Source organism: Hoplias malabaricus, chromosome 3 (assembly GCF_029633855.1).
Source record: "Hoplias malabaricus isolate fHopMal1 chromosome 3, fHopMal1.hap1, whole genome shotgun sequence".
In the NCBI taxonomy this organism is placed as follows: Eukaryota; Metazoa; Chordata; class Actinopteri; order Characiformes; family Erythrinidae; genus Hoplias; species Hoplias malabaricus.
In genome coordinates, this window is record NC_089802.1 from 21387269 (window position 1) to 21411679 (window position 24411).

General features: G+C 36.8%; 3 protein-coding genes across 5 annotated transcripts; all 3 read right to left on the bottom strand.

The window, feature by feature from the left end:
• Positions 1-2601: 2601 nt before the first annotated feature.
• Positions 2602-7116, bottom strand: pvalb9 (parvalbumin 9). Its single transcript, XM_066664537.1, has 4 exons — positions 7056-7116; positions 5467-5599; positions 4335-4444; positions 2602-2627 (listed from the first exon to the last, which is right to left on the bottom strand). The coding sequence occupies exons 1-4, from the start codon at positions 7114-7116 to the stop codon at positions 2602-2604; spliced, it is 330 nt and encodes a 109-aa protein (XP_066520634.1).
• A 4698-nt stretch (positions 7117-11814) lies between these two features.
• LOC136691028 (parvalbumin alpha) lies at positions 11815-15051 on the bottom strand. Of its 2 annotated transcripts, none has more exons than XM_066663268.1 (6): positions 14863-15051; positions 14269-14333; positions 14051-14183; positions 13829-13938; positions 12973-13025; positions 11815-12067 (listed from the first exon to the last, which is right to left on the bottom strand). In XM_066663268.1, the coding sequence occupies exons 2-5, from the start codon at positions 14327-14329 to the stop codon at positions 13000-13002; spliced, it is 330 nt and encodes a 109-aa protein (XP_066519365.1). In that variant the 5' UTR covers positions 14330-14333; positions 14863-15051; the 3' UTR covers positions 11815-12067; positions 12973-12999. The 2 variants fall into 2 exon arrangements, with proteins under 2 accessions (XP_066519365.1, XP_066519367.1); XM_066663270.1 differs by lacking the exon at positions 14863-15051 and adding an exon at positions 14561-14656.
• A 4218-nt stretch (positions 15052-19269) lies between these two features.
• On the bottom strand, positions 19270-21345 carry LOC136691047 (parvalbumin-2). 2 transcript variants are annotated; one of them, XM_066663305.1, is made up of 5 exons: positions 21257-21345; positions 20583-20653; positions 20295-20427; positions 20087-20196; positions 19270-19401 (listed from the first exon to the last, which is right to left on the bottom strand). In XM_066663305.1, exons 2-5 carry the CDS (start codon positions 20641-20643, stop codon positions 19376-19378), a joined length of 330 nt encoding a protein of 109 aa, XP_066519402.1. In that variant the 5' UTR covers positions 20644-20653; positions 21257-21345; the 3' UTR covers positions 19270-19375. The 2 variants fall into 2 exon arrangements, with proteins under 2 accessions (XP_066519402.1, XP_066519401.1); XM_066663304.1 differs by lacking the exon at positions 21257-21345 and adding an exon at positions 21019-21124.
• Positions 21346-24411: the final 3066 nt, after the last annotated feature.

The window sequence follows — 24411 nt, forward strand, 5'->3', positions numbered from 1 at the left end:
GTATTCTGCGAGTTTATTCTGTTTTTGTTGGTCTGGAGATAGTTATGTTGGTATGCTGGTATATGTCCCTATATTTTGACATGGTCATTGTTTATCTAGGTTTACATTTTTCTGGTACTAGTTTATGTTGTTATGGTTAGTCTGGTTTATCATGCTGGTTTATTCATTTTTTTTCTACCTGTAGCTTAGGCTATTATGCTGCTTGTTTAGGCTTGTCTGATGATATTATATGTCAGCATGGATCTTGTTAATGTTGACGTTTTGTTGGTTTGTACTGGTTTATAACAACATATAAAACCTCAAATAATGAAAGTTCATGTTCATCTATGATGTTGAAAGCAGGGTCAAGAGGCATTTTTGAACTAAGCTAAGGGTAAGTTAAAAATTATAGCCTAAAAACTAAATATATTTAGTCTGGTACACTGTATGGACAGAAGTTTTGGGGACATACACTATTTTCATTGAATTCAGGTGTTTCATAAGGTCCCAAGCAAGCCCCTAGCAAGTCTGCCATTACAAACATCTGTAAATAAATTGTGCAATTATTTGTAATTGTACAACACACTATTAAATATGTCTTCTGCATTTAACACATCCATGGCAGTGATGACACACACACACACACACACTAGTACACTTGCAGCAGTGAACACACAAACAGATTGGCAGGCAGCCAATCCCAGCACCCAGGGAGAAATTTAGAGTTAGTTGCTGTTAGTAGGGTACCTAAGGGGAGAAGGAAAGCCCTGTTTTTTTATTCCCATATCCTGCAATTTTCCTGTCGTTCATAGGAATCTTACCAGGGATCTGGTTGCCCCAAGCCCATTTCTCTAACTATTATGCCACGGGATGCCATGTACCTGTTGTGAAATTATTGGTCATGGGCAAAGAATTTTACACTCCATAAGCCTTCCTAGAAGAGTGGAAGCTGTTATAGAAGCAGTGTGGACAAACTCCATATTAATGCCTATAGATTTAGAATAAATCTTGTAGGTCTCCCAATATAACAATACACATTTAACAATAGTGCAAATAGAAGTAATTTTGTAAAAGTGTGTAGTAACTAGAATTAATCGGAAGCTGGTGCTGGACTACATTTTCAGTGGCATTGCTCTAATGGTTTCAGTAACCTGAGTTAGGTGTCTTTCTCAGGCACTGAGAGTCCCTCTCACTGAAACTTATCCCTACACTCACTGTCCCTGCCTTTTGTGTCTCCTTAGTTTGCTTTAAATTTTAACTCTGGTATTCTGAAACTCATTGCTGGAGCTTCAGTGAAAACAGCTCACCTATAAAATATTCATTTTCTATTAATAATGCATTGTTCTTGGATTATAAACAACATTTATAACTGAGAACAAAGCAAACAATAAATAACAAATTTCTTAATTGTAGCAACTCTGTGTTTTGCGATGCTATTCTAATTTTTTGATTTCAGTATATCTTAAGGGCTTGTGGCCCTAAATTGCATCAAGAGTATAAGATGATGATGATAATATCTTTAGATACTTGCATTCTTTTTTAGTTAGCAAAATTTCAGTTTTATTTTTAAATTCTTCAAAATCTAAAAATCTGTGAATTCTTTCAGGAATGTGTTGATTCTTGTGGGTTTATTACCATACAATTGTTAAATACAAGAGATAATGAATTAAACCATACATTTGTTTGTGAGTTTGTCCAATATTTGATGATTATGTTTTGATGAGAGGTGATAATATTGGAAAACAAAATAAACAAATAAAACTTTAGAAAATTAATTTGCTATAAGAAGCACTTCTACTAATAATTTACTTCAATCATGTTATTGTCACTGTAACACAACCTTGTGTTGTCTGTTTTTATTTCAGAACTGTCATATTGGTGGGGATTTGATAATTGTTTTCACAACATAGGGTTCTCAGTCTTTCATTTTCACCCCTCATTGCTGGCTAGCAGCACAATGCAATGCAGAGTTAAGGCATGTAACATGTAGAGAGATACAGTGTCCTAGTTAATCAAATTAAACACACTTAAAAGTGAAAATATTGTATAAGAGTATTTATATACCCAATTTGAACATTGTGGGTCTGCATAAAGGGAATAATTTTACATTAAAATATAAAATTAGTAAGCTGTTTTCCTTTATCATGTAAACAAAGCTTTATAAATAAATAAAAATTTGATTACCAATGCTTTAAAGATGTTGTATATAATCAAATGTTAGATTTTCATTCTAACGTAATGTATTTAACACATCATGTTTTTTAATCTGAATTGTTTTAAAAGAATTAACTTTTTGGACTGTTAATGAAATATTAATAGAATGTAATATCTTGTTTTGGGAACTATTAAAATGACACAGTGGACATTCAAATATTTCAAATAACACAGCACTACATTGCTACAGTTACAGTGACTTTATTTATTTCCCTGAACAATCATGTCCTTGGTCATTTGGGGTGAGGACTGGGACGACAGCACAGATATTCAGTCATCTGATGTGTTCACAAGGCAAATAAAAACAAGTGTGTGCAAATGTCTGCGTTTGAAAAATATTTAGAAACAGACAAAGCTGCAGTTGCTGCATTTAGAAGAGTAGAGCAGGAGTGAATAGAGTGCCATATTTTAAGACAGGACCATAGTCTGGAACTCTATGGAGGAAGCAGAAAAACAGATCATTATAATATTAATTGTGTGTGACTGCCCTTCTTAATTTCAATAACAATAAAAAGAATAAAATGAACGTATTAGTATCTACACAGCAAGAAACCAAACAGGCTTGTACATTTTGACCTCTTAATTAACAATTCTGTTTCTGTTAAAATCTTAAAATATCTCTACATTTAGCACTCCATAGCAGGAATATTATATATCCTTATCATAATATGCATGTATAAACACATGCATATTTGGCCTTACAATGTTTACAATGCTAATTGAATGATTGAATTGAATGAAAGATATTTCAGGCATTGTCAGAATGCACATATGTTCACAAATGTCTCATCAGTTGCAATTCTTTTTTTGATTAACTTAAATTTGAATTTGTCAGTTTAAAGCACCATTCATTTCAGTGCAACTGCAGTTAAGCTGAAAGTAACCAATTCCATGACAGACAGGTCTGATGTAGTATCACATAGCATGGATGTACAGCATTGCACTTGATGTTAATTGAGTGCTCTGACACACAACACATTTCTAATTCAGATGTCAATAAAACTCCACATTACACACACACAGTCACACAAACAAACACACAAACACATAGTAAATCTGCAGGTTCTATTTCTTTGTTCACTCTGACCGATCCCTGCCTCACAGCCCAAAATGCAATGATGTCAGCAATTGTCCTCCAATTACTGCAGTGACAAAATAGCTGCAACCCATAAATCATTGTGTGCTCTCTTGGGTGTGAAATCAAACACACTGCAAATGCACTGCTGCACAAAGGCACAGTGTAGGTGTGGCAAAGTCATTTTCTCAAAAGCTCAGAGGGCCTGATACATAGTCTTGAACTAAACTAAACTTGAAACTTTACCTAAAATGATGTTTCATCTTTAAAAATCAGTTTGCGGGGCTCCCAAGTGGTGCAAGTGTCAAAACTTTGACCTTATATTCAGGAGAACACAAGTCTGTTCCCTGGTGAAACCTTCTGGGTGGCTCCACAAAGCCCCTTTCACACATGCACAGCAAACCACTATTGTATGGACTTTAACCAGACTTTTTCTTGTTCATATGTGAAAAAATATGTGCAAAAGAGCTCAAAAGACTTATTTTTTAGTCTTTTGCATCACTGAGAAAAATGCTAGCCCATGTGGGCATTTGGTTAACTAACATATAAAAACTGGACAAACATAGTTCTCCTCTGAGTATGGTGGGCTGTCAAGACATGCTATGTTTGTAGCCAATTGAAAAATGCAGTGATTGATTTCATGTGTCTTGGGGAAAGCATGGGTTAACCTAGTTGGCAGCATCATGTGACCTAGCTAAAAAAATGGGGGAAATATGAGAGAATTATTTAGTATAAAATTCTCATTTAGTCTAGGTTGAGGTTGTGTAGGTTAAACCAAAATATTCACTCAAAGAATATTACAAATTACTGTAATCATTGTTTCAATTCTAATAATGGGTGGGGGGGTTTGTAGTGTTATCGAGCAAAGAAACTCTTACTGCTCATATAAAACGCTTTTTAAATTTCATTTTCTCAGGTGCCTTTAAACTTTTACATAGTGCTGTATAAGTTTGCACAAAGAATACATTAGAACCAATGAAGCACAGAATACAATGAAATAGATACACAAGTCAAAAACGTAAGCCAAGGAAAAACGTAATTACAGCTGAAATAAAAGAAAGTTTACCTTCTACTCCAATTCTGCCATCACTGTCATCGTCTGCAGCCGAAATTAAGCTTTTAGTTTCCTTATCTGTTAGAGTTCGTGCTCCTGGAACAAACCGCTGCAGGAAGAACCTGATTCATATAAAAGAGTAAATACATTACTGTTCTTCATCATCAGACACACTTTCAATTTCTGACATGATTTCATTAATATATCTCATACGCAAATAACTATATGAATATGAATAAATACTGATTTATAGTTGCATTTATATATGAAATGAATCATATTTAAGTCATAATGGCCAAATAAATTAACAAAATATGATTACAAAATACACATATTAGATAAACAGGTAATGAACTTTTTCTTTCATCTTTTCAACTTGCATCTTTGAGAAACAGAACAAACTCTTGTTCTGATTTGAAAAATACACATCTACATATGTGAGATGATAAAGCAATGCTATCGGTCTGAAAGAACATACACTACTCAGTAATTTTAAGTAAAAAAAAAAAAGTAAAAGAAACAAAGAAAAAACATTTCTTGGTCCTGACATTGTAGGTTACATCTGTTCTTTTATGGTTTTATTTCTTTTGTTATTTTAATTCTAAGTAAAGATCCGTGCCTACTGAAAATACTTAAAAATATCCAGCCTTCTATTTTCACTGCCAGTGTGCAAAGAAAGACACTAGTCATGCTAAAAGGACAACTGTGAATGTCATCTCTCACGCCTTTTGGCTCAAGTTCTGCTGACACAATTACATAATGCAGATAAACTGCACAAGTGCCCCCCCCCCCCCCCCAAAAAAAAAAAAGCCAGCATTTATGTTGTTCTGTTAGGAAAGGCTTAGCTAGAACTCTGGCAGCATGGACCCAGGCTGGATGCTTATGATGCTCATATAAAATCTACTAAGAACAAAAGTAGTCCAAAAATCAAAAAGTAGTCCAAAAGTCACATATATGCATTTGTAAAGAAGCTCATTTCCAACACACATATATAGGCATTTAGTAAGTATGTAATCCCTCATAACTACTACTAATAATAAAACTAATAATCTAATAATAATCAGAATGTTTCTTAAAATCTTAATTTGTGAAATTAATCTAGAAAAAAAAATTCTGTTGATGCAACTGATCAGGTGTGACATACTTTAGCTCAGACTCTTCAATATATCCACTGTTGTCTTCGTCTAAGATGCGGAACACATTCTTGACCTCTTCTGGAGTTTTCTGGGTCAGGCCACAGAGCTGGAAAAACTTCTTGTAACAGAAGGAGTCCGGAGCTGTCAAGTGGAGACAAGAGAATGAGGTGAAGCTACACAAACACAGACACACACACACACACAAACACAGACACACATTCTTAACAACCACACAGGACCTGCTATAATACTAAAAGTGTACCCAGGAAATGTGAAATCATTCTACAACAGTACGATGAAATTTGACTTCTGCATTTAACCCATCCATAGCAGTGAACACACACAAACACATACAAATGTTTCTGGGCAAAGAACACACACATCCGAAGCAGTGGACAGCCAAACTGGTGCCTGGTAATCATTTTGGGGTTAGGTGCCTTGCTCAAGGGCACTTCAGTTGTGCTTTCATCTTTGAGAGACTGGACAAAATAGAAAAATATATATCTGACAAGATATATATAACAATATCAAGAAGCCCTTGAAAAACATAAATGGACCAAAAAATTTTCTTAGAAAAATGGACTGGCCACTCCAGAGTCCAAGGCTCAGGATCACTGAATGTATTTGTGATAGCTTGGTTTGTCAGAAGAAACCAGTTTGTAAGGCAAAACTTTGAATAAGATTTCTATAGAAAAATGAAAGTGAGTCAGATGAAGAGAATGGAAACTGTAATGAAAACAAAGTGTGGTCACACTAAATAGTAAAGAATTTCATAAATATTCAGTGGCTGAAGTTCATTCATTCATGGTCTGTAACCACTTATCCAGTTCAGGGTCCGGAGCCTAACCGGAATCACAGGGCGCAAAGCAGGAACACGCCCTGGAGGGGGTGCCAGTCTTTCACAGGGTGACACATAGACTCACACTTTCACTCACACCTATGGACACTTTTGAGTCGCCAATCCACCTACCAACATGTGTTTATGGACCATGGGAGGAAACCACAGCACATGTAGGAAACCCATGCGGACACGGGGAGAACACATCTAATAGACAGTCACCCAGAGCGGGACTCAAACCCCCAACCCTAGCTGTGTGACTGCGACACTACTTGCTGCTCCACCATGCCAGCCCGTGGCTGAAGTTTGTGTGTTTTGGTAAATATATATTATATATATATCATATATATATATATATATATATATATATATATATATATATATATATATATATATATATATATATATATATATATATATGCTGTTCTTTTAATGACACTGAAAAATAACTACATTAAATAAATTAAAGGTAAGGTCTGATTTTGCTTAATGATTTACATTACAAATTTTACCTTGAAATCTTCTGATTTCAATGAGAGCAATATGTGAAACTGCATTACAACAACAAACAGCACTTAAGCCACTAGGCTTTACCTTGCACAAAACTGTCAAACTTGGAAAATAATTTAACAATTATTAAATTAAAGATATTAATATACAGTTCCATATATAATGACATTATTTAATATCACAGGACATTTGTTTGATTTAGTCAAAAGCAAAAGCCACCTTCTGCTGAACATCTGTGTGTTGGCTTACCTTGGCAGTCCTTGACAGCATTCTCAATGGCTTCAGCAGAGAGTATATCAGTGAGTGACATGTTAATACTGTTAGGGAACAAATATAAAAAGAGATCAGAATTGACATGCACAGGTAATTGAATAAATAACGCATGCATAAGTTACAAAACATAAACACAATGGCTCAAATCAACAAAGAGAATATCTTTTCTTTAAGCTCTCAATGGCATCTAACATCTAACACTAGTCCATTTGTTTCCTGAACAAATTCCTGTAAAATCTCTTTTTTAAATGGCATACTGCATGTCTTGTCATAAAATGTTCATCCAGACATTTCATAAAACTATGTATTAAAATATTAAAGTATGAAATAGTTTATTTGAATAGGTTTACATAATAAATTACAAATCAATGATTCATTTAATGCATTTATATATGAAATGCGTTACATGAGTAGAGTTAATGCAAGTTTAAGTGAATAAACTGAGTGACATGGATGTAATATAATGGAAATGCAGCACATACTTGAATTAGTGCAGGCAAATTTAAATACATTTTAAACGTACCTACTTAAATCTCTAAAGAAGTTCTTGTTGTTGTTCTTGCTTTTTTATAAGTACACACACACACACACACAGCTCTCTCTCTCTCTCTCTTTCTCTCTGTCTCAAATCTCAGATAACTAGCTAATAGTAGAATGTGTTACTCACAGCTGTGAGGTCCACCGGTGGTCTGGTTGCAGTAGCAGTAGTGAGAATGAGCAGTGTGTTTGTGTATGTGTGTGTGTGTGGAATGTGCTCAGGTGAGTTTATATAGAGTGAAGGCAGGCGCAGGGCTGATGATAGAGTTACCTGGAGCTGGATCACATTCTCACTCTCAGCCTCCGCTTACATCCTTACATCACCAGCCTAATTAACCATCATTGTGCATATCCGCTCGTCACTCTCTCTCTCTCTCACACACACACACACACACACACACACACATACCTGACTACTTACATACACATACAAAAACACACACTCACGGTGAGCAAGTACTGTATATATATATATTTATTTATTTATACTTATATACTTTATATTTATTTATATTGTATACACACACACACACACACACACACACACATTGAACAATCACTGAATTAGAAACCTACCTTGTATCTGCACTGATTGTCCATTTTATCAGCTCCACTGTCCATAAAGGAGCACTTAGTAGTATTATAATGTATATTGCACATTTATTCATTTATTTCTTCCTAAGACATTTCTGACAGTCAGAACCGGCAAACATGGGATCAAGCAAAGCTTTACGGGTTTAGGGTGCAGTATTTGAAAATCTCCTTGCAATGCGTTTTTTCATTATATTCATCCTCGCCTGTTGGCTGAAAACCAATTACGTTCCTTCTGCCTCAAAAGCAGTGCTGCCTCCAAAACCATAGTGATTTTGCACACATGCAGACCACCTAAGGGGGAATCTCCACTCTGTCAGAAATATACCCTCAAAATCACGTGAGTCAGACGCAGTGAAGTGAAATGCATGCTGCTCCACAGGACCACCACACTGCTCCACTGATTATGTTGTCTTATACATCATTTCCCTCAGATGCAACATACAGTTGCTGAACCTTCCTATGTTACCCTGACAGTATGGTAACCTTTGCCACACTTATCACAGAGAGTGGGAAAAGAACAGTAGTTTGTCTGTACACCAATATTCTGATGTCTGCCACCTATACAGGGACAACAGCCACTTCCACAGAATTGGTGAAAACCCACAAGGAAAGGCTTGGTCCAAATGAGCAAACCTGAAGGCAAACCTCAAGTATTTTAAAAGCTAAGCGGATACCTGTAAGAAAGCATGCATCTCGTAACCTGGCTGTTATAAGATAATCTCCAGGAACGACACAGATCATCACACAAATGGGTGAGTGTACATTCTGGTTGGTTAATCTCCTGACCTCTTTCTACTTCTCTGTAGTTTTTGACCTTGTTTCTCAGAAGAATGAGCAAATACCCCAGTGCCCTGTGGACTATGACATCTTTCTCAGCTACTGCTTCCAAACTCCGACATACAAATTTCAGACTGCTCATTTTTGTTTAAGTACTGTTCTCACAGCAAATACAAATCCCCACTGTTTATATTATTCAGAACCTCCACATCTTTTAATGTGGAACAGTATGTTTGAGTAAGAAGCCAGCTGTAGTTTTTTCGATTTTTGAAGATTAACTTGTCTGTAAGTTTTTACTCAATATTTGAATTACCACACAGCAATTGAACTGTTACACCATTAGTGTAGTAATTTAACTCTACTAGCTAATCTATATATATATATATATATATATATATATATATATATATATATATATATGTGTGTGTGTGTGTGTTAAAAATTAATAAACACATTTTATATATTCAAATATAAAAAAACACGTGTCAGTAATAACATTTCTAATGTAATTTTTTCCTTCTCCACCTTCCAAACAGCTCCAGATGCTGTTTCTTGGCTGTGCCTGAGTGAGCAACAGAGGGAAAGTCAGTTTGGACCCAATCAAGTTTGTTTCCCATTTACCAAGTCAGGGCTGTGTACAAAACTTTTTTCCATTACGCAAACAGACCTGAGAGCTTATTTTTAAAATGTGTATCATGAACATCACCTTTAAGCTAATGTGAAATTACTTCAAGTGTTTGCCTGGTCTGTGGTCTCTCCATGCCTGAACATATGCCCACAAAATCCCTTTTAAATCACTTTTATTTCAACATTCTTTCAAGCTGGGCTCAAACAGATGAGGTGAGGGATGGTTGTCCTGTGCTCTACTGCTACACCACTGGAAGGCGTTTGTCTTTATTATGGATGAGAAACTAATGCAAATATAAGCCACCCTAACTTTCCTTCATTGAAGATTTCCAAATTGTCTCTTTGCTTTATCCAGGTCACAGACTAAAACCTCTTCCACCAACAAAGCTGTGACTTTGGTGCGAGGTAGGGCCAACTGATCCAGGGGCAAATTGTACATGCTCACTAGGACAAAGAAAGGAAGTGCACCCTGACTCAATAGAGGTGACTGACGCTGAGCAGTGGCTGAAGTCCTAGTTACTTGCAGGTTATTTTCCCTCTTTTTAGCTAATGGGCAGACGGTTGACTGAGCACATTTGGATGAAGTTTCCGGGGATTGGCCTCCCTGAACTACTGGTGAGACTTTGTTCTTTGTCCATTGCTGGGGCTTTGAATGAGCTGTGAGACCCATACGTAGTATTTTTTTTTCTGTGTTTTTCCTTATATTTTTGGCTCAAGTTGCCAAAATGGGCCAAAAATGATCTGGTGTCAGATCTCATAATATTCAATTTCTACCTGCTTCTAAGACCATACAGGTCTAGATACCGTGCTCTGTCACCTGCCACTGCCAAGCACATGAAGCACCCCGAACTCCGCATTGTACAATGCATGCAGTGTCTGGAGTAGAGGGTTGAAGATGATCCAATTTACCTTTCAGAGAGCAGGGTCCAGAAACCCTGTGTTGAGTTGTTTCCCCATCTCCTCAAACAGCTCTGCTTAGTATCTAATTTTCTATCAATCCATACATACATACATCCATCCATCCATCCATCCATATTTTCTAAAGTTTGACAACTGCCTACAGGTCATACTAGAATTAATTATTACAAAAATGCTTTTTAAATCGGTTTAAGGGTATAGCATTTCAGAACATAACACCCATCTTTTCTGTCTCTAGTTCTACAGATTCATTTATTCATGGTCTGTAACCGCTTATCCAGTTCAGGGTCGCAGTGGGTGTGGAGCCTACCCAGAAACACTGGGCGCATGGCAGGAACACACTGGAGGGGGTGCCAGCGGTCTGGCATGAGTGGTCAATTTCTAATTATTGAAGCAAGATCCTTAGCTCATTTTGAGGTGCTTGTGAACTTTAAAGTACTAAATAGGTATTCTCTGATATTCTCGGGCTTTTTAAGTTTTCTTCTTTGGTTCATAGCCTTCTTTGGTTACACCTGCAATATAGCAGCCTGAAAAAGCTGACAGGACCTAGTGTCCCTAGGTAGTCCCCATCTAGGGATTAACAAGGGCAGACATTTAGCTTCAGAAAATACCTTTAATGCTTTCATGGTTTCATGACTACCTTACAAAAATGATCCTGAGATATACATTAAAGTGTTCTTGACCTTTCTTACCAGTTTGACATTATGTCACTAACCTGTGAGCTGACAACGGAATGATGGTTTTAGGGGCCCCAAGGTTGTCCTGTCACAGAAAAAGAAGCGACACGACATTGGAGCCCGGCGACAGGCTTACCAAACAGACTCTAATGTCACGGAACCCATCGATAGTGTTTCAATGTGGTGAACTATCCCTTTACATACTCTACTCTGTGCACAGAAACTGCATTCTGTTGGAGAACAGATAGCAACAGTACGCAAACAAAGTACTTTCCTTTGGCAGCCGGTATAAATAAGATTGGACATCCCTCCTACTGAAGCATACTGAAATTCTTCATATTGAATGGATACTGCAAGTGCGAGACATGTTTTCAATTGTGGGGTGAAGCACCACCCTGTGGTGATCAGATGCAGTGCAGCGAGATCTAAATGTTTCATGGATATTTCATGTACTTTAGAGTGGTTTTAAATAGTCATCAGTAATTCATTAGAATGTGAACGATACAAGTGAAAAGGGTAGGAGAAGAAAGTGACACCCAGTCTAAAAATTAAGGAATGCAAGAAGACACAAACATGAAAAAGAACTTTTATTGCTTTCTCACCATCCTTTCCCAAAAAGTGCATCACAGATTGTTCAGAACTCCAAATCCATGTCAATGGCACGAGAAAAAACAACCATGTAAAATGTACAGTAAAATGTCAGTGTGGACAGAGCGCAGCTTGGGAGCAGAAGGTGTGCAGGCATGTCAAACTCATGTAGAAAAATCAGCTTGACTGAGATGAGGTTTTTGGGCAGTGTTGTTCCTTTCCAGCAAGAGGTTGTGGTCAGTTGTCATTGTTTGATCACAGCAGCAAACTCTAAACAAAACAAAATATTGGAAATTTCAACATTTGGAATGAGAATTATGTACTTCAACTGTGAAGTTTTTCAGTGAAATGATAAAAATGCGCTTAAGTGAACAATATCAACAAATTAAATGAGTGATCTATCACAAATTCTAAAATAAACTATATCCTCAAAGGTTGTAGACACTTGTAGACTGTCTTAGAGAGAAAAGGATGCTCTGGAGCATCTGCAGCCAAGCCTAATTTCACCATGTTTTATGCCAAGTCTGGGTAAAAATACACCCAACACTGAGGTGAAGAGTAGTGGAACACTCTGAAGTTTTCTGGATTGATGTAGCAGCATCCAATTCATTTTGTACAAGCTGGAGTGATGTTTGTGAACCAGAGGAAATCACAACAAAACATCAGTGCCAGACCCCTGTAATGTCTTTGTGGCTGAATGTAATCAAAACCTCACAGTAATCCAACAGCTAAAGCCTTGCAAACAGACTACAGGCAGTTACTGCAGCATAATGTGGGCAAGCTCTCTTCTCCCCTTGGGTTTAGAAGGAACATTGGGTAAACAGGTGTCTACAAACCATTAAATATATAGGGGTGGTTTCTCCAGACAGGGATTAAGCCTAGTCCAGCACTACACAGCCTTTTGAATTGTGATTTTCAATTGAAAGCAGAAAATAGTCCATGACTTTATCCCTGTCTGGGAAACCAACCCATAATTTATAATCTTTACTAAGAAACTAACAAATACATATTGGGTTGCTTTCCCAGACCATTCTTAAGCCTAGTCCTGGACTACACAGAACGTCGAGCTAGGATTTTCTACTGAAAGTAGTCTAGGACTAGAAGCATGCAGTGACCACTGCACTTTATTAACCACTGAGAAATATAGCATTATAGACAAGAAGAAAATAATTTACCATCAACTCCAGAAACAGGATGAGTGCTTAAGCCTTCACAAGGGCAGCAAACTCTGAAATAAATGAAAACATAGATAAGTGAAATTATGCATTCATGTTTTCACAGATGTCTCCATATCCAAGCTCTAATGGCTAATATTAACTTTAAAATCTAAAGCTCATCATTCTAAATTGTAAAAGTAAACTGTCCATAACATCCTGTAACAACAATATAAAAATGCTAATTCAGAATATGCTACCCTTAATACAAATTTTGTATTAGTAGCCCTTTTTGCCAGTTTTATAAGTGTAACCACTGACGTTTGATCATAACCATCAAGTTGTCCTTGTTCACTCTCAGCTTAATTCTATGTTTTTAGAATTAAAGGCATATCTACTATTTCAGTATACGGCGCAGTACAATTTATATTATTTATTACTGCAGTATTAGCCTTTACAGTTCATATATCTGTGTGTTTCAAGAGTCCTGTGCAGTTAGATCATAATGGTTGTGTCTGTACTGAATATTTACAGACATTTTTTCTTATCATTAACCCCTAAACAACACAGTATAGCAACTATGTACATAGCATTTATATTCTATTAGTTGTTAGTAATCTAGATATGATTTCAAGTTCTGGGAACATATGCATAGGTTTTATGCAGCTACTATGCTGTTTTATTTTAGGGACTGGAGCATCTGTGGATTTCGGTATCCATACACTCCAGATGAGGCTGCAGATACCAGATGCAGCCCTAGTATTTACAATCTCCCAGCCCTGTAGGTTTGATGCCATTCCTAAATAGTGCTACTGTTTTAGGTTTATGGGATTTCCTTAACCGTAAATCTAGCAGTATTTCTACAGAAATATAATACCATCAACTCCGATTTTGCCATCGCCGTCACTGTCGCCAGCTGCAAGGAAGGTCTTGGTCTCAGCATCAGTCAGAGCCCTGGCACCAGCGGAGAAGTTCTGCAGGAACAGCCTTGGGAAAGTAGAGAAGTGTAAGATAAAAAAATATATAATAATGCAATGCATGTTTGATGTATGTCAACTGGGAAAAGGGATTTAAAAGAAACAAACAAAATGGTCCTTACTTAAGCTCATCCTCCTCAATGAAGCCACTCTTGTCCTGGTCAATGACGGCAAAAGCCTTCTTGACGTCATCAGCGGACTTGGCAGAAAGGCCGACCTTGGCGAAGAAGTCCTTGTGCTTGAAGGAGTCAGCAGCTGGAAATCAAATACATTATTTTTATTTCTACAACTATTACACCTGAAAAGTCAGCTTAATTGACTTTATTCTTTTACACAATACCTGAGCAGGCCTGCAGGGCTGCAGTGATGTCAGCATCGTTCAGAATACCAGCAAAAGCCATTTTGCTTGAAAGGAACAGAGAAATAATTGAAGAGATTAGATAACACCACACACAGTTCTGTGATGATAGAGATTTGGCTTGGTTTCCTGGACAAAGTTTGAGCCTTGTACCAGCAAAAATATATTTTGAATTTAAAAAACAAATAAATAAAATTGTAGTTCAGAATTTTTAATCCCTGACAGGGAAACCAAACCAATAAAACACACATTAGTTCACACATTATTCACACACAGTGAAACAAGTCTTCAGTGTTCTCCTGTTGTTTAAGATGGCTGGCATTGCATTAAGATAGAATCTAGAACCAGTCTCAGTTAAAAAAAAACATCCCAGTTTTTAGTAAAATGACGTCACATCCAAGTCTGTGAATTCTTCCCATTGGCTGGTGCTATGACCTCAAAAGTGAACTCCATCGGAAAAGTCCCAATCCAAAAAAAAAATATATATAGAAGTTTGAGTTGGACCTTGTTGTTCTTCTGAGCCGGGGACGCTACAGAGTTTCGCTTAAACACCTCCTCGGTCGCTGGGGCACTCACCTCTGTGTGTGTTTTAGTGGCTGTGGAAGTGATTTCGGAGCGATGAATCTGGCAACCGCAGTGATCTCCGGTTCCTTCGCCTTCCAGTTTATATAGTCCAGCTCTCTCTACTCAACCCAAATGTGAGACATAATGTAACGGACACCGCATGCAAAGCAGTTGGTCGAAAAACGGATCCAGCAGTCAGGCTGTTCTATTTTTAAAGCGTATAAATGATGGCTTAAAATGTACGTATATGTAAAAGTCCTTATGATCCCCCCTCCCACGCTAATAATACACGCAGCTGATAGGGAGACTCGGCCAGAGAACGGCAGCATTTCTTCCTCTGAATAACGAAGAAAAGTCCATGGCCAAGCAAGGTAACTTTCCTCAGGAGAAATAAAACCCATATATTTGCATTTATAGTTGGAGCAAAGCTTTGCAGTTACTAGGCATTGAAATACATATTAAATAAATGTTATATTCCTTTATTGTATTAAAGTAAGTGCACCAGATTTCTGTTGATACTTTGTGTTTGCAGAAATTTGTACAGCCTTCCTGTTTAGTGGCAGATGATGCCTGCAAGATCATGTTAGGAGGCATATTGCAAAAGAAGCTGCAAAGTAATGGCAGTAAAAAAAGTTCCACAACAGTTCCCTATTTTTATTTGACCATCAGTGAGCTGAAGTTGTGTCCAGCTTTTTAAAAGGGTGCAATCATTATGAATTAATATTTAATAATGCATTGTTTGCACAGAAAATTTATATGTGTACGTTACATGGAAAAATCCAGCGAATTTGTACATATTCAAATATTTGTGTATTGCTAATGAGTGTTCACATTATTGGTAGGCTCTGGACCCACCGTGACCCTAAACTGAATAAGCGGCAATGGAAAATGAATGAATGTGTGTCTATTGTTTATCACATGCAGAATTGTAAACAGAGTTAACAAAATTAACATATGAGCTGAAAAATCCCATAAAAACCATTACATATTCATTAAGTATTCCCAGACCCCGACTTGAGAGTAATGTAAACAGCTTGCATCTTTCCATTACTATGCTGAAAGCCTTATAAATGAATGAGGCTGGGAATTAAAGAAGGTTAATGTGGCAAAAAACAGGCGTGTTTAATTTTTAATTTGATATTTGAGCTTATTCAATTTATTTGCAATCTGCCAATATGTTTTCAGGGCTATACTGTGGCAAAAGCATTTAAAAAAGGCAAGGACAATGTAGCCCTTTTAGACAGAATGTTTTTATTAAACAGGCAGTTTGGAACAGCCTTTATAAAAAGCCCCCCACCAAATGCTTAACAACTCACAGAATTCAGGGGAGGGTAACATCAAGGGATGAGATATATGAGAACTGTGATTTACCACATAACACAAAACCACTGCCCCTGTACACACAACAATCACACAAACACAGTTGTAAACCAAATTAGAACAACATACACAGCAACAATCACAACAAAAATTTTACCAGGGCTGCGGAATTGTTTTGCATAGCCCTGCACCTGAGCTGAACTTGGAACTGTGGATCCTGTGGCTGACAGAACTCACTGCTTTTCCCATAGGGTTGTCCCAGTGACTAAAAGTTAATTCTACAGCAATTCCTTTGACTATAGCATCAGCTAGGAGGGATGGAGTCTTCTTCCCAATGCAACATGGAACCTGCTGCAGCGTTGTCAGTGGCTGCCAGACACACATGATGCCCAAGGTCTTTTGGTAGCAATGTGTTGTGGACAGCCAGCAGTGCTAGCCCACCCAGAACATGCAATCACTGCATCCTTGTTGTGGAGCCAGTACGAGGATCAAACCATGATATTGTTTGCGGTTGAGTTCACTGATAAGTCTCTTCTATCTCTTCTACCTTGTCCCACTTCACACCAATGTAGCAAAGAAGGCAAAGATAACAGCACTTTTATTAATTCATTCATCTTCCTTAACCATTTCATCCTGAGCATGATCAACGTGGGTCCAGAGAAATCAGAGAATCTTACAAATCTGTGAGATGTTGGAGGATGGTAGAGTACACAAAACAACACCAGCACAATTATGAACTACAGCAACATAAACTTCAGGAGTTTCTTTGCACAGCCCTGTCCTGAGCTCTCCGGGGAACCACTGAGTCTGTGCTGTACACTATAATATTAAAGGAAATGTATTATTCCCCTTTATCACAGGTTAACACAATTCTGGGGTTTTAATGAAATGTATTTAACAGTTCTTTTTTCCTCAGAATATCTGAAAGATCAGGCACCACAACACCTTTCTCCCCAGTCTAAACAGTCCTCTTCAGAAAAGCTGTTTTCAGTGCCTATACCTTTAAATGATGATGAATAGCTGAATTGAACTGAATAGCTCAATTCAGTGCGAGTGCACAGCAGTGAGAATTGAGTGAGCAGAAGCTTTACATTTTTGGTTCTATTTCTTCTATGTTATAATTTTCACCATATTTAATCAGCCCTCTAATTTCACCTTACTCCTCTGTTTTACTCCATTTAATTCATCTTTGTGCAAAGAAATAAAATTAGGTCCATTAATTTATTAATGCACAGAAAAAGTAATATATTTCATGATATGTCCAGTATAATAGTTATAGGTGCTCAGACACAAAGTGTCTGGAACTTACACTTTACACTGTTTACCCTTGGGCTCACTCAAAAAACCCAGGTTATTTGACCCTGACAACAGCAGCCATGACTCTCTTTGTTTTGAAACCACAGAATCCTAGGCTGCACTTATAGCTGGGCTAAGAGAAATGGTGCTATGGTAATCTCTTCGCATGTTTTTCAAAATTTACCTCACCAATGTAAAGTTGTGTATTTTTATTTTTAATAATCCTTTGACCTGAAAATAGAAGGTTTGTTTCTAGCTGTACACTGAACAATAGCTTTAATAGATTAAGCTGATTAAGTTTCAGCTTAATCAGATTTTTAATACATTTATTTTTCTAATTCTCCAGCCAGTTCCCCTCCTACCAGCAGCTACTTGTTGGGAATGGTGCTAAATGAGACACTGCATACTTTTTGAAGAGAAACAGAAGACTGTTCATTCCAAATCCATATATCTTGAAGCTGAGGAGTCAACACTACAGAAGTCTAATTTAATGTGGATTCTTCAACATACAGCAAAGTGATGCTCATCTGCTGCTTTACAATTACCACTTTAATATAAACAAATGCTGAAGCATTTATAAACTGACTAGTCATAACAAATAATTGCTGAACAAAGGGCCTATATATCATACACTCTCAGAAAAAAGTAAAGGTACAGGTACAAAAGAAAAGGCACAGGTACAGGCACATTATTGTCACTAATAGTACAGTGTAAATGTACCTTTAAAGGTATTACAGTGGTTTTAAAGTCCAGCTCTGTGCCTTAAAGGTACACTACATTCTCCTCTTCAGAAGGATATATAAAATATTTTTAAGGATAAAAATATTTGTAAGATTTGTAATAAAAAAACATGGAGATGATTCCAGATGTAGTCCTGGAGATGAAATGAAGCATATGAAATTAACACTTTAAAATCTACAATTATTATAGAATATGGTTCAATTATGTTCCTTAATTAAAAACACTGAATATGCACCATATGTATGACCATAGTGACAGCAAAAGATACTACCAAGTGACAAACTGTTTTTAAAAAAAGTGAAAGAAATGTGGTATTCCATGATATGGGCTCTTTAAGGAATTAAATACAGGACATGGGCAGAACATGCACTGCACTGCACTTGTAAAAGTAAGGTAATATCCTGTTGACTGGAAAGACTTGCATAGTAAAGCAGTTCCAGCACATATGTACATACATGCGGCGTTAGTGATCCATCTTGTATAATAATAGGCATGTGTAACTGATGCCTGTGCACAGTGCTGCAGCTCAGTGCATACATAGGAGGATGATACGAATTGAGCATGGCTAAGGAATCCTGTGTGGATCCTAGTGGTGAAATGGCAGTACAGTACTACACTTCAGCCAGAGCTGGAGCTAAAAACACATTATCAGCTATTGCCAACAGGTGGCTTTGGTGATGATCACTGAGCTTAGCATGATTTAATGATCCTGCCTCTAACTGGTCCAATTATGTCATTTGTTACTTATGAAAATATTTCCTCTGTTTCACCAGGTGTGTGACCTTTGTAATTCTTTTGACAGAACTTGTTAATTAAATTCTTCCATGTTTCTATGTTTGTTTCATTTAATGAAATCACTGAACTGCTATTGCAGGCAAAACTAGGTATGTTAAGTATTCAAGATGAGACAGATGTACGCCAAATGCAAATTTATTTCAAAAGTGCAAAAGACATTGTATATTATCACATGTCAAGTTTACAATTACAAAATTATAATACCTAACAATGTGAACAATAAATAGATTTTTGAAGAGACTGAACTTGTTTTCCTTGGAGTAAAGAGTGATGGTTATTCATAAATAAATATAAAAAAGTTAAATTAAATATTGGAGACAAGTCATCTACAAACGTAAAGACCTATTTCCAGAAAGTATGGTTCCTTGGGTGCTTAAGCCTTCACCAGGGAAGCGAACTCTGAAAAAAGGAGGAAAAAACATGTTTATGTAAGTAATTTGATGTAGATCATCTCAAAGCTACAAAAGCAAGAGCTTATAGAATGATCCCTTTAGAAATAATAATAAAAAAATAATTCAAAAATAATATGACATTTAAATCTAGATGTAGCAATTATACCTTAAAGTTCATAACCAATCAGTTCTACTAAGTGCCATAGTGCATATATTATATTTTGGACAGACCAGCATTCCAAGTTGATCCAAAAGAATGTGCTGGACATTTGGTAATTGAATAATTACAGTATGCAGTTATTTCCCTGGCTTCAGTTATAATGTGAGTCCAGTTATGTAAGACAGATTTCAGTTGGCCTTGTTATTTAAATTTTTTTCCATATTTGGATTTGAGTAAGTCCCATAGATTTCTATTCACATAGACAAGTCATTATACAAGAACAATTGAATTATACAAACTTCAAAGAAAAATATATTGAGTTAATATATTTAACTAAAAAATATAATCAGATGAAAAACCTAAAATAACCAACTTGCCAATCACAAGTAGAATTTGAGAAGTTAGACATTTAGAAGTTAGTTATGATCTTTACATATAATTTGAACTTCAAGATTTGTCACCACTTGAATTTTAACAATCTAGATTTCCTCAACCAAAAAAATCTACCAGATTTGTTAAAGAAATATAATACCATCAACTCCAATTTTGCCGTCACCGTCACTGTCACCAGCTGCAAGGAAGGCCTTGGTCTCAGCATCAGTCAGAGCCCTGGCACCAGCGGAGAAGTTCTGCAGGAACAGCCTGAAGTAGGGAGAGAGGTGTAAACCAGTTAAAAATAATATTAATATGGTCTTTTTTTAGCTTAAAATGATCTTGCCACAAATATATTAGATTCTTACTTAAGCTCATCCTCCTCAATGAAGCCACTCTTGTCCTGGTCGATGACGAAGAAGGCTTTCTTGACATCATCGGAGGACTTTCCACTCAGTCCAACCTTGGCAAAGAAGGTCTTGTAGTTGAAAGAGTCAGCAGCTGGAAATTGTGAGAAATGCTGTTAACTTTGTTCTATACTGGTCGCAGTAAACTATTACATTCGTTTTTACACTCAGTTTATATTAATTTTACTATTCTGAATAACTAGAGAATTAAGGAAAGGAAATGTAAAATGAATATGGACCGTGTCTTACCAGCACATTCCTTAATGGCTGCGGCAATGTCCTCATCCTTGAGAATTCCAGCGAATGACATTGTGAAGTATCTGCAAACATCAATGATATTTAAGCATTAGACTTTTACACATGGAAACATATAAGCTGTAAATATAAAAGTATAGCTTCATTATGGTCTAAACACGGCCTATTTTTGGACTGTAATGGCAGAAATGAAAGCTCCAGACGAACTTCTTCATAAGACTAACCCATCAGTTACTGATGCTCAATTCAGTAACTGACTCCACATTCATGATTCAAAGTACAGCTATCAACCACCATTTTAGCTGGTCCCCCGCCAGAGATAATCTTAACCCACATGAAACGGCATTTCTTCTAATTCCTCTCCCACATTCAGTTTACCATGCACTTCAAATTACAGTGCAAATGTACGACACAAACGGTGGTAGCAAACCACTTTGCAAGTTCATCCTTTAGCCCGAAGAAAGTCCTTGGTGAGCCATAAACTGAGGAGATGATCTGAGAGATTCTCAGTCCTGCTGTGTGAAAGAGTAGGTCCGTTTTGGATCCATCACTTGTCCTCTTGTCTTTAAAAATTATTCCAAGGAAACCAAAAATTGTATGAGCCGCGGACGGATATGAAGTGCGGAGTTGATGGGTAGTGATGCGGCCTTCTCTTGCAGGAGACTCACCTTAGTGCTGCACTGGCGACAGTTCAAGTTTCCAGAGAGGTTCGGTGGCCTGGGGAACTCTCCTCTTCCTGCGCTTTTATACTCTTCTCCTCGGGGCTGTAACGGACACCATATGCTTAGGTTGGCTATAGTTTCGACAAAAAATGTGTCTACTAGTCATATTGTGCTATTTATATCCTTTCAAAAGGGGATGCTCTAAACCCTTATGCGAAACAGAAGAGGGCATCCGCAGCGCCTGTGCCCCACCGCACTCCCAGTGTTTGGAGTAAAATGTGTGCTATGCGACTCAAGTGTAACGTGATATTTATCGGGTCTCTTTCCCACTTATCTGGAAAATGTGTTCTTCCGTATGAAGACGGAAATCTTCTCCCTTTTTTCGTTCTCCACGTATTTGTGTTTGATTTTTTTTTTTTTTTAATTCTGGTGAAGTTTTTAAATCTGGGGAACCTACAGATAGTAACTCTAAGTGCCAGTAGTGTCATTACGACGTTCCCCTGCATTTAAAATTCTATACATTTCAAGAAATATAAACTACATTCTCTTATATATTTTGTCTAATTTTCATTCAAGGGCAGAGCATTGCCCTCAGAATGGAGTGAGATATGAGAGAAATTCATTATTGCAGTGTAATCACTTCTATCTCTGGTTTGTGTTCAGGGACACTAATGTGTGTTCTCAAGGTCAGGAATAATCTCAGAGGATGCTTTCTGTGGTTAGACAGCAGTAAGTGCTTGACAGGATGAACTGAATATATGGCCTAAAAGAAAGCGCCTTATTTTGCGGTCCTCCAGCTTCTCCATATGGGTAAATGCATTTAATATTTCATGATTCTGACATTTTTTAACAGGGAAACGAAACATCTGATTGAAATTCTGATTGAAACCAAATACCTGTGAAGGACTGGCACCCCCTCCAGGGGACCCACCGCAACCCTTAACAGGATAAGCGGTTACAGACAATGAATGAATGAAACCAAATATATCAGGGTCTTGAAGGCAAATTGAGCAAAGAAGGTCATAATTTCTTGATTATTTTTGAGGGTTTATTACTGCTGAAATATTGTTTACTTTATATACATTTCAGAGTAATTCACATGCTGAGCTATTTTCCCTACAGTTCTTTTTAACTCTTCACTCAAGACATGCTGACAAGAGCAGAGAATTCTGTAAAATAAAGAAAGATTAATACCAAATTGACCTAATTTACTTAATGTTAACCTTGTCATATAACAATTACTTTTGGATCCTTTGCCTTTTCTTATTTGTGACATAATAGGGATTTTATCTGAAGCTTAAAAAAATTCATGCATGGCAAAACAGGCAATAGTCCCCTTGAATTTTTTTTATTACAGGTTTCTGACTCCACAATCAACATTGCAGTGTAAAGAAACAAGGCATAATATAAAGAAACAAATGGGTACATTTTAAAATACATTTAAAAACAAAGCAGCTCTAAATAACTTTCAAATTTACATTTCAACAAATGATTTAACATTAATGCAATTGCAGTTAACACAGACATACCCCAATATCAGCCATAAATTGAAAAATTGATTTTATTTGCTGAGCTTAACCTATATGTGCGTATTATAGTGCTAATATAAAACTATTTTTCAATGGCCATGACCACCACAGAGAAGTGTTGAACAGAGATCAGCGCTGCAGAGACACTGACATGGTAGTGTTGTATTAGCGTGTAGTTCAGCGTGCTCAGTGAAACCACTCTTGTCTTGGTCAAGCATTTTGAAAACTCTCTGTGTCTCCAGTAAAGCCTTTTCTGTAAATGCAAAATCCAAACAAACATCTCTGGACTGTAGGAATCCTTTGCTTAAATATAAACTGTAAACTAAAAAAAAAAAACGTAAAAATATATATACATAAAAATAATATAAATAAATATATATTTTTCTTCTTGTGGTTAGACTACAAGTCTTGTTCACGAGGAAGCCCTCACTTTTGATGTATAACAACAAGAAAACCCCGTGCCCAATCCCATGCCAGCATTGATGGCAGAAGAAATATTAGAGGCAGCAAGACAATCTGCCATGTGCAGTGAGGCCAGAAGGATTTCTAAGCTCTGTGTATGCTCTGAGATAGCAAAAGGGGAGGTTTGACTCAGAACTGTTGCTGTATGTCAAAAAACACCACTGCTCTGTGTCAGCTGCACCTGTTCTCTCTAGAATACTTAATTTGTTTCAGAGCAGAACACAGCACAATAAAAATTTCAAGCAAAATCTCTTGATGGAACAAAGTAAAAAAGCTGGGTTCTTGTTTTGGGGTTCTTGAGTTTTTCAACAAGATTTTAATGGCTGTAAACTGATCTCAAATAAAAACATATAATCTTTATAAACTTTATAATCATTAAACTAGAAACAATTTGAGACATCCCACATCTGAGATGTAAACTGAATCTTTCGAGGGATTCAGTGTAATTTAAGAAAGTCTTGTGTTGTTTACTCTGTTAATGTATTTCACATTGTGTTTCTGTTTTGTTTGGGTATCATTCTCTTCCCTTGCCCCACCCCCCAACCTGTTGATGCCTGGTTGCTAGGTGACTTATAATTAACATGTGCTCATTAATCTTTCTCTTAAGCTGTGTATTAAATGGCTTCCTATTTACATTGTAGGGAACTATTAAGCCATTTTCACCGAGTGTCCGAATCTTAAAACTGAACTTGATTTCGAGGACACAACAATCTCTGATTATTATTTATAGCTCATTATGTATACACATCATAGCTCACTAAAAGAGTCGAAAAAAAAAATGTATTGGCATATAAAAAATGCCCGTAGTGTGTGTGAAGAATTGCTCACTGGTGTGTGTTTGTATTCACTACCATTCATGGGTCTAATGCAGAGAAGCAATTTGCCCAAGGGGATCAATAAACGTATTACTTCTTTCTTCTTCTATTTAGCATAATACTAAAGAGGGAGTAGGGAGCCTTAGTGTTTAAAAGTTTCTTCTGTAGTTTTAGTCTGTCTTTTTGTTAGTTTGTGGGTTCCTAATGTTTTCATAAAAGTTTACATTTTAAAGTCTGACTTTGCACAATTATCCTGCCTTCTTGCCTGCTCAACATGCCAGTTACACAAGAATTGGAGGGGTAGACAAAGCTCAAGCTTAATAAGGTGTTAGCTTCTTTGTTCCAAAAATTCAAT

Excerpts from the sequence above, each read along its gene's own strand:
- pvalb9 (XM_066664537.1), bottom strand. The coding sequence starts at position 7,116 with ATGTCACTCACTGATATACTCTCTGCTGAAGCCATTGAGAATGCTGTC. Across the intron at positions 4,445-5,466 it reads ATTGAAGAGTCTGAGCTAAA|GTTCTTCCTGCAGCGGTTTG; the intron begins GTATGTCACACC and ends TATATGAATCAG. Across the intron at positions 2,628-4,334 it reads TGGCAGAATTGGAGTAGAAG|AGTTCCAGACTATGGTCCTG; the intron begins GTAAACTTTCTT and ends CTTCCTCCATAG.
- LOC136691028 (XM_066663268.1), bottom strand. The coding sequence starts at position 14,329 with ATGGCTTTTGCTGGTATTCTGAACGATGCTGACATCACTGCAGCCCTG. Across the intron at positions 13,939-14,050 it reads ATTGAGGAGGATGAGCTTAA|GCTGTTCCTGCAGAACTTCT; the intron begins GTAAGGACCATT and ends TACTTTCCCAAG. Across the intron at positions 13,026-13,828 it reads TGGCAAAATCGGAGTTGATG|AGTTTGCTGCCCTTGTGAAG; the intron begins GTATTATATTTC and ends CATTTATTTCAG.
- LOC136691047 (XM_066663305.1), bottom strand. The coding sequence starts at position 20,643 with ATGTCATTCGCTGGAATTCTCAAGGATGAGGACATTGCCGCAGCCATT. Across the intron at positions 20,428-20,582 it reads AGCCATTAAGGAATGTGCTG|CTGCTGACTCTTTCAACTAC; the intron begins GTAAGACACGGT and ends CACAATTTCCAG. Across the intron at positions 20,197-20,294 it reads ATTGAGGAGGATGAGCTTAA|GCTGTTCCTGCAGAACTTCT; the intron begins GTAAGAATCTAA and ends TCCCTACTTCAG.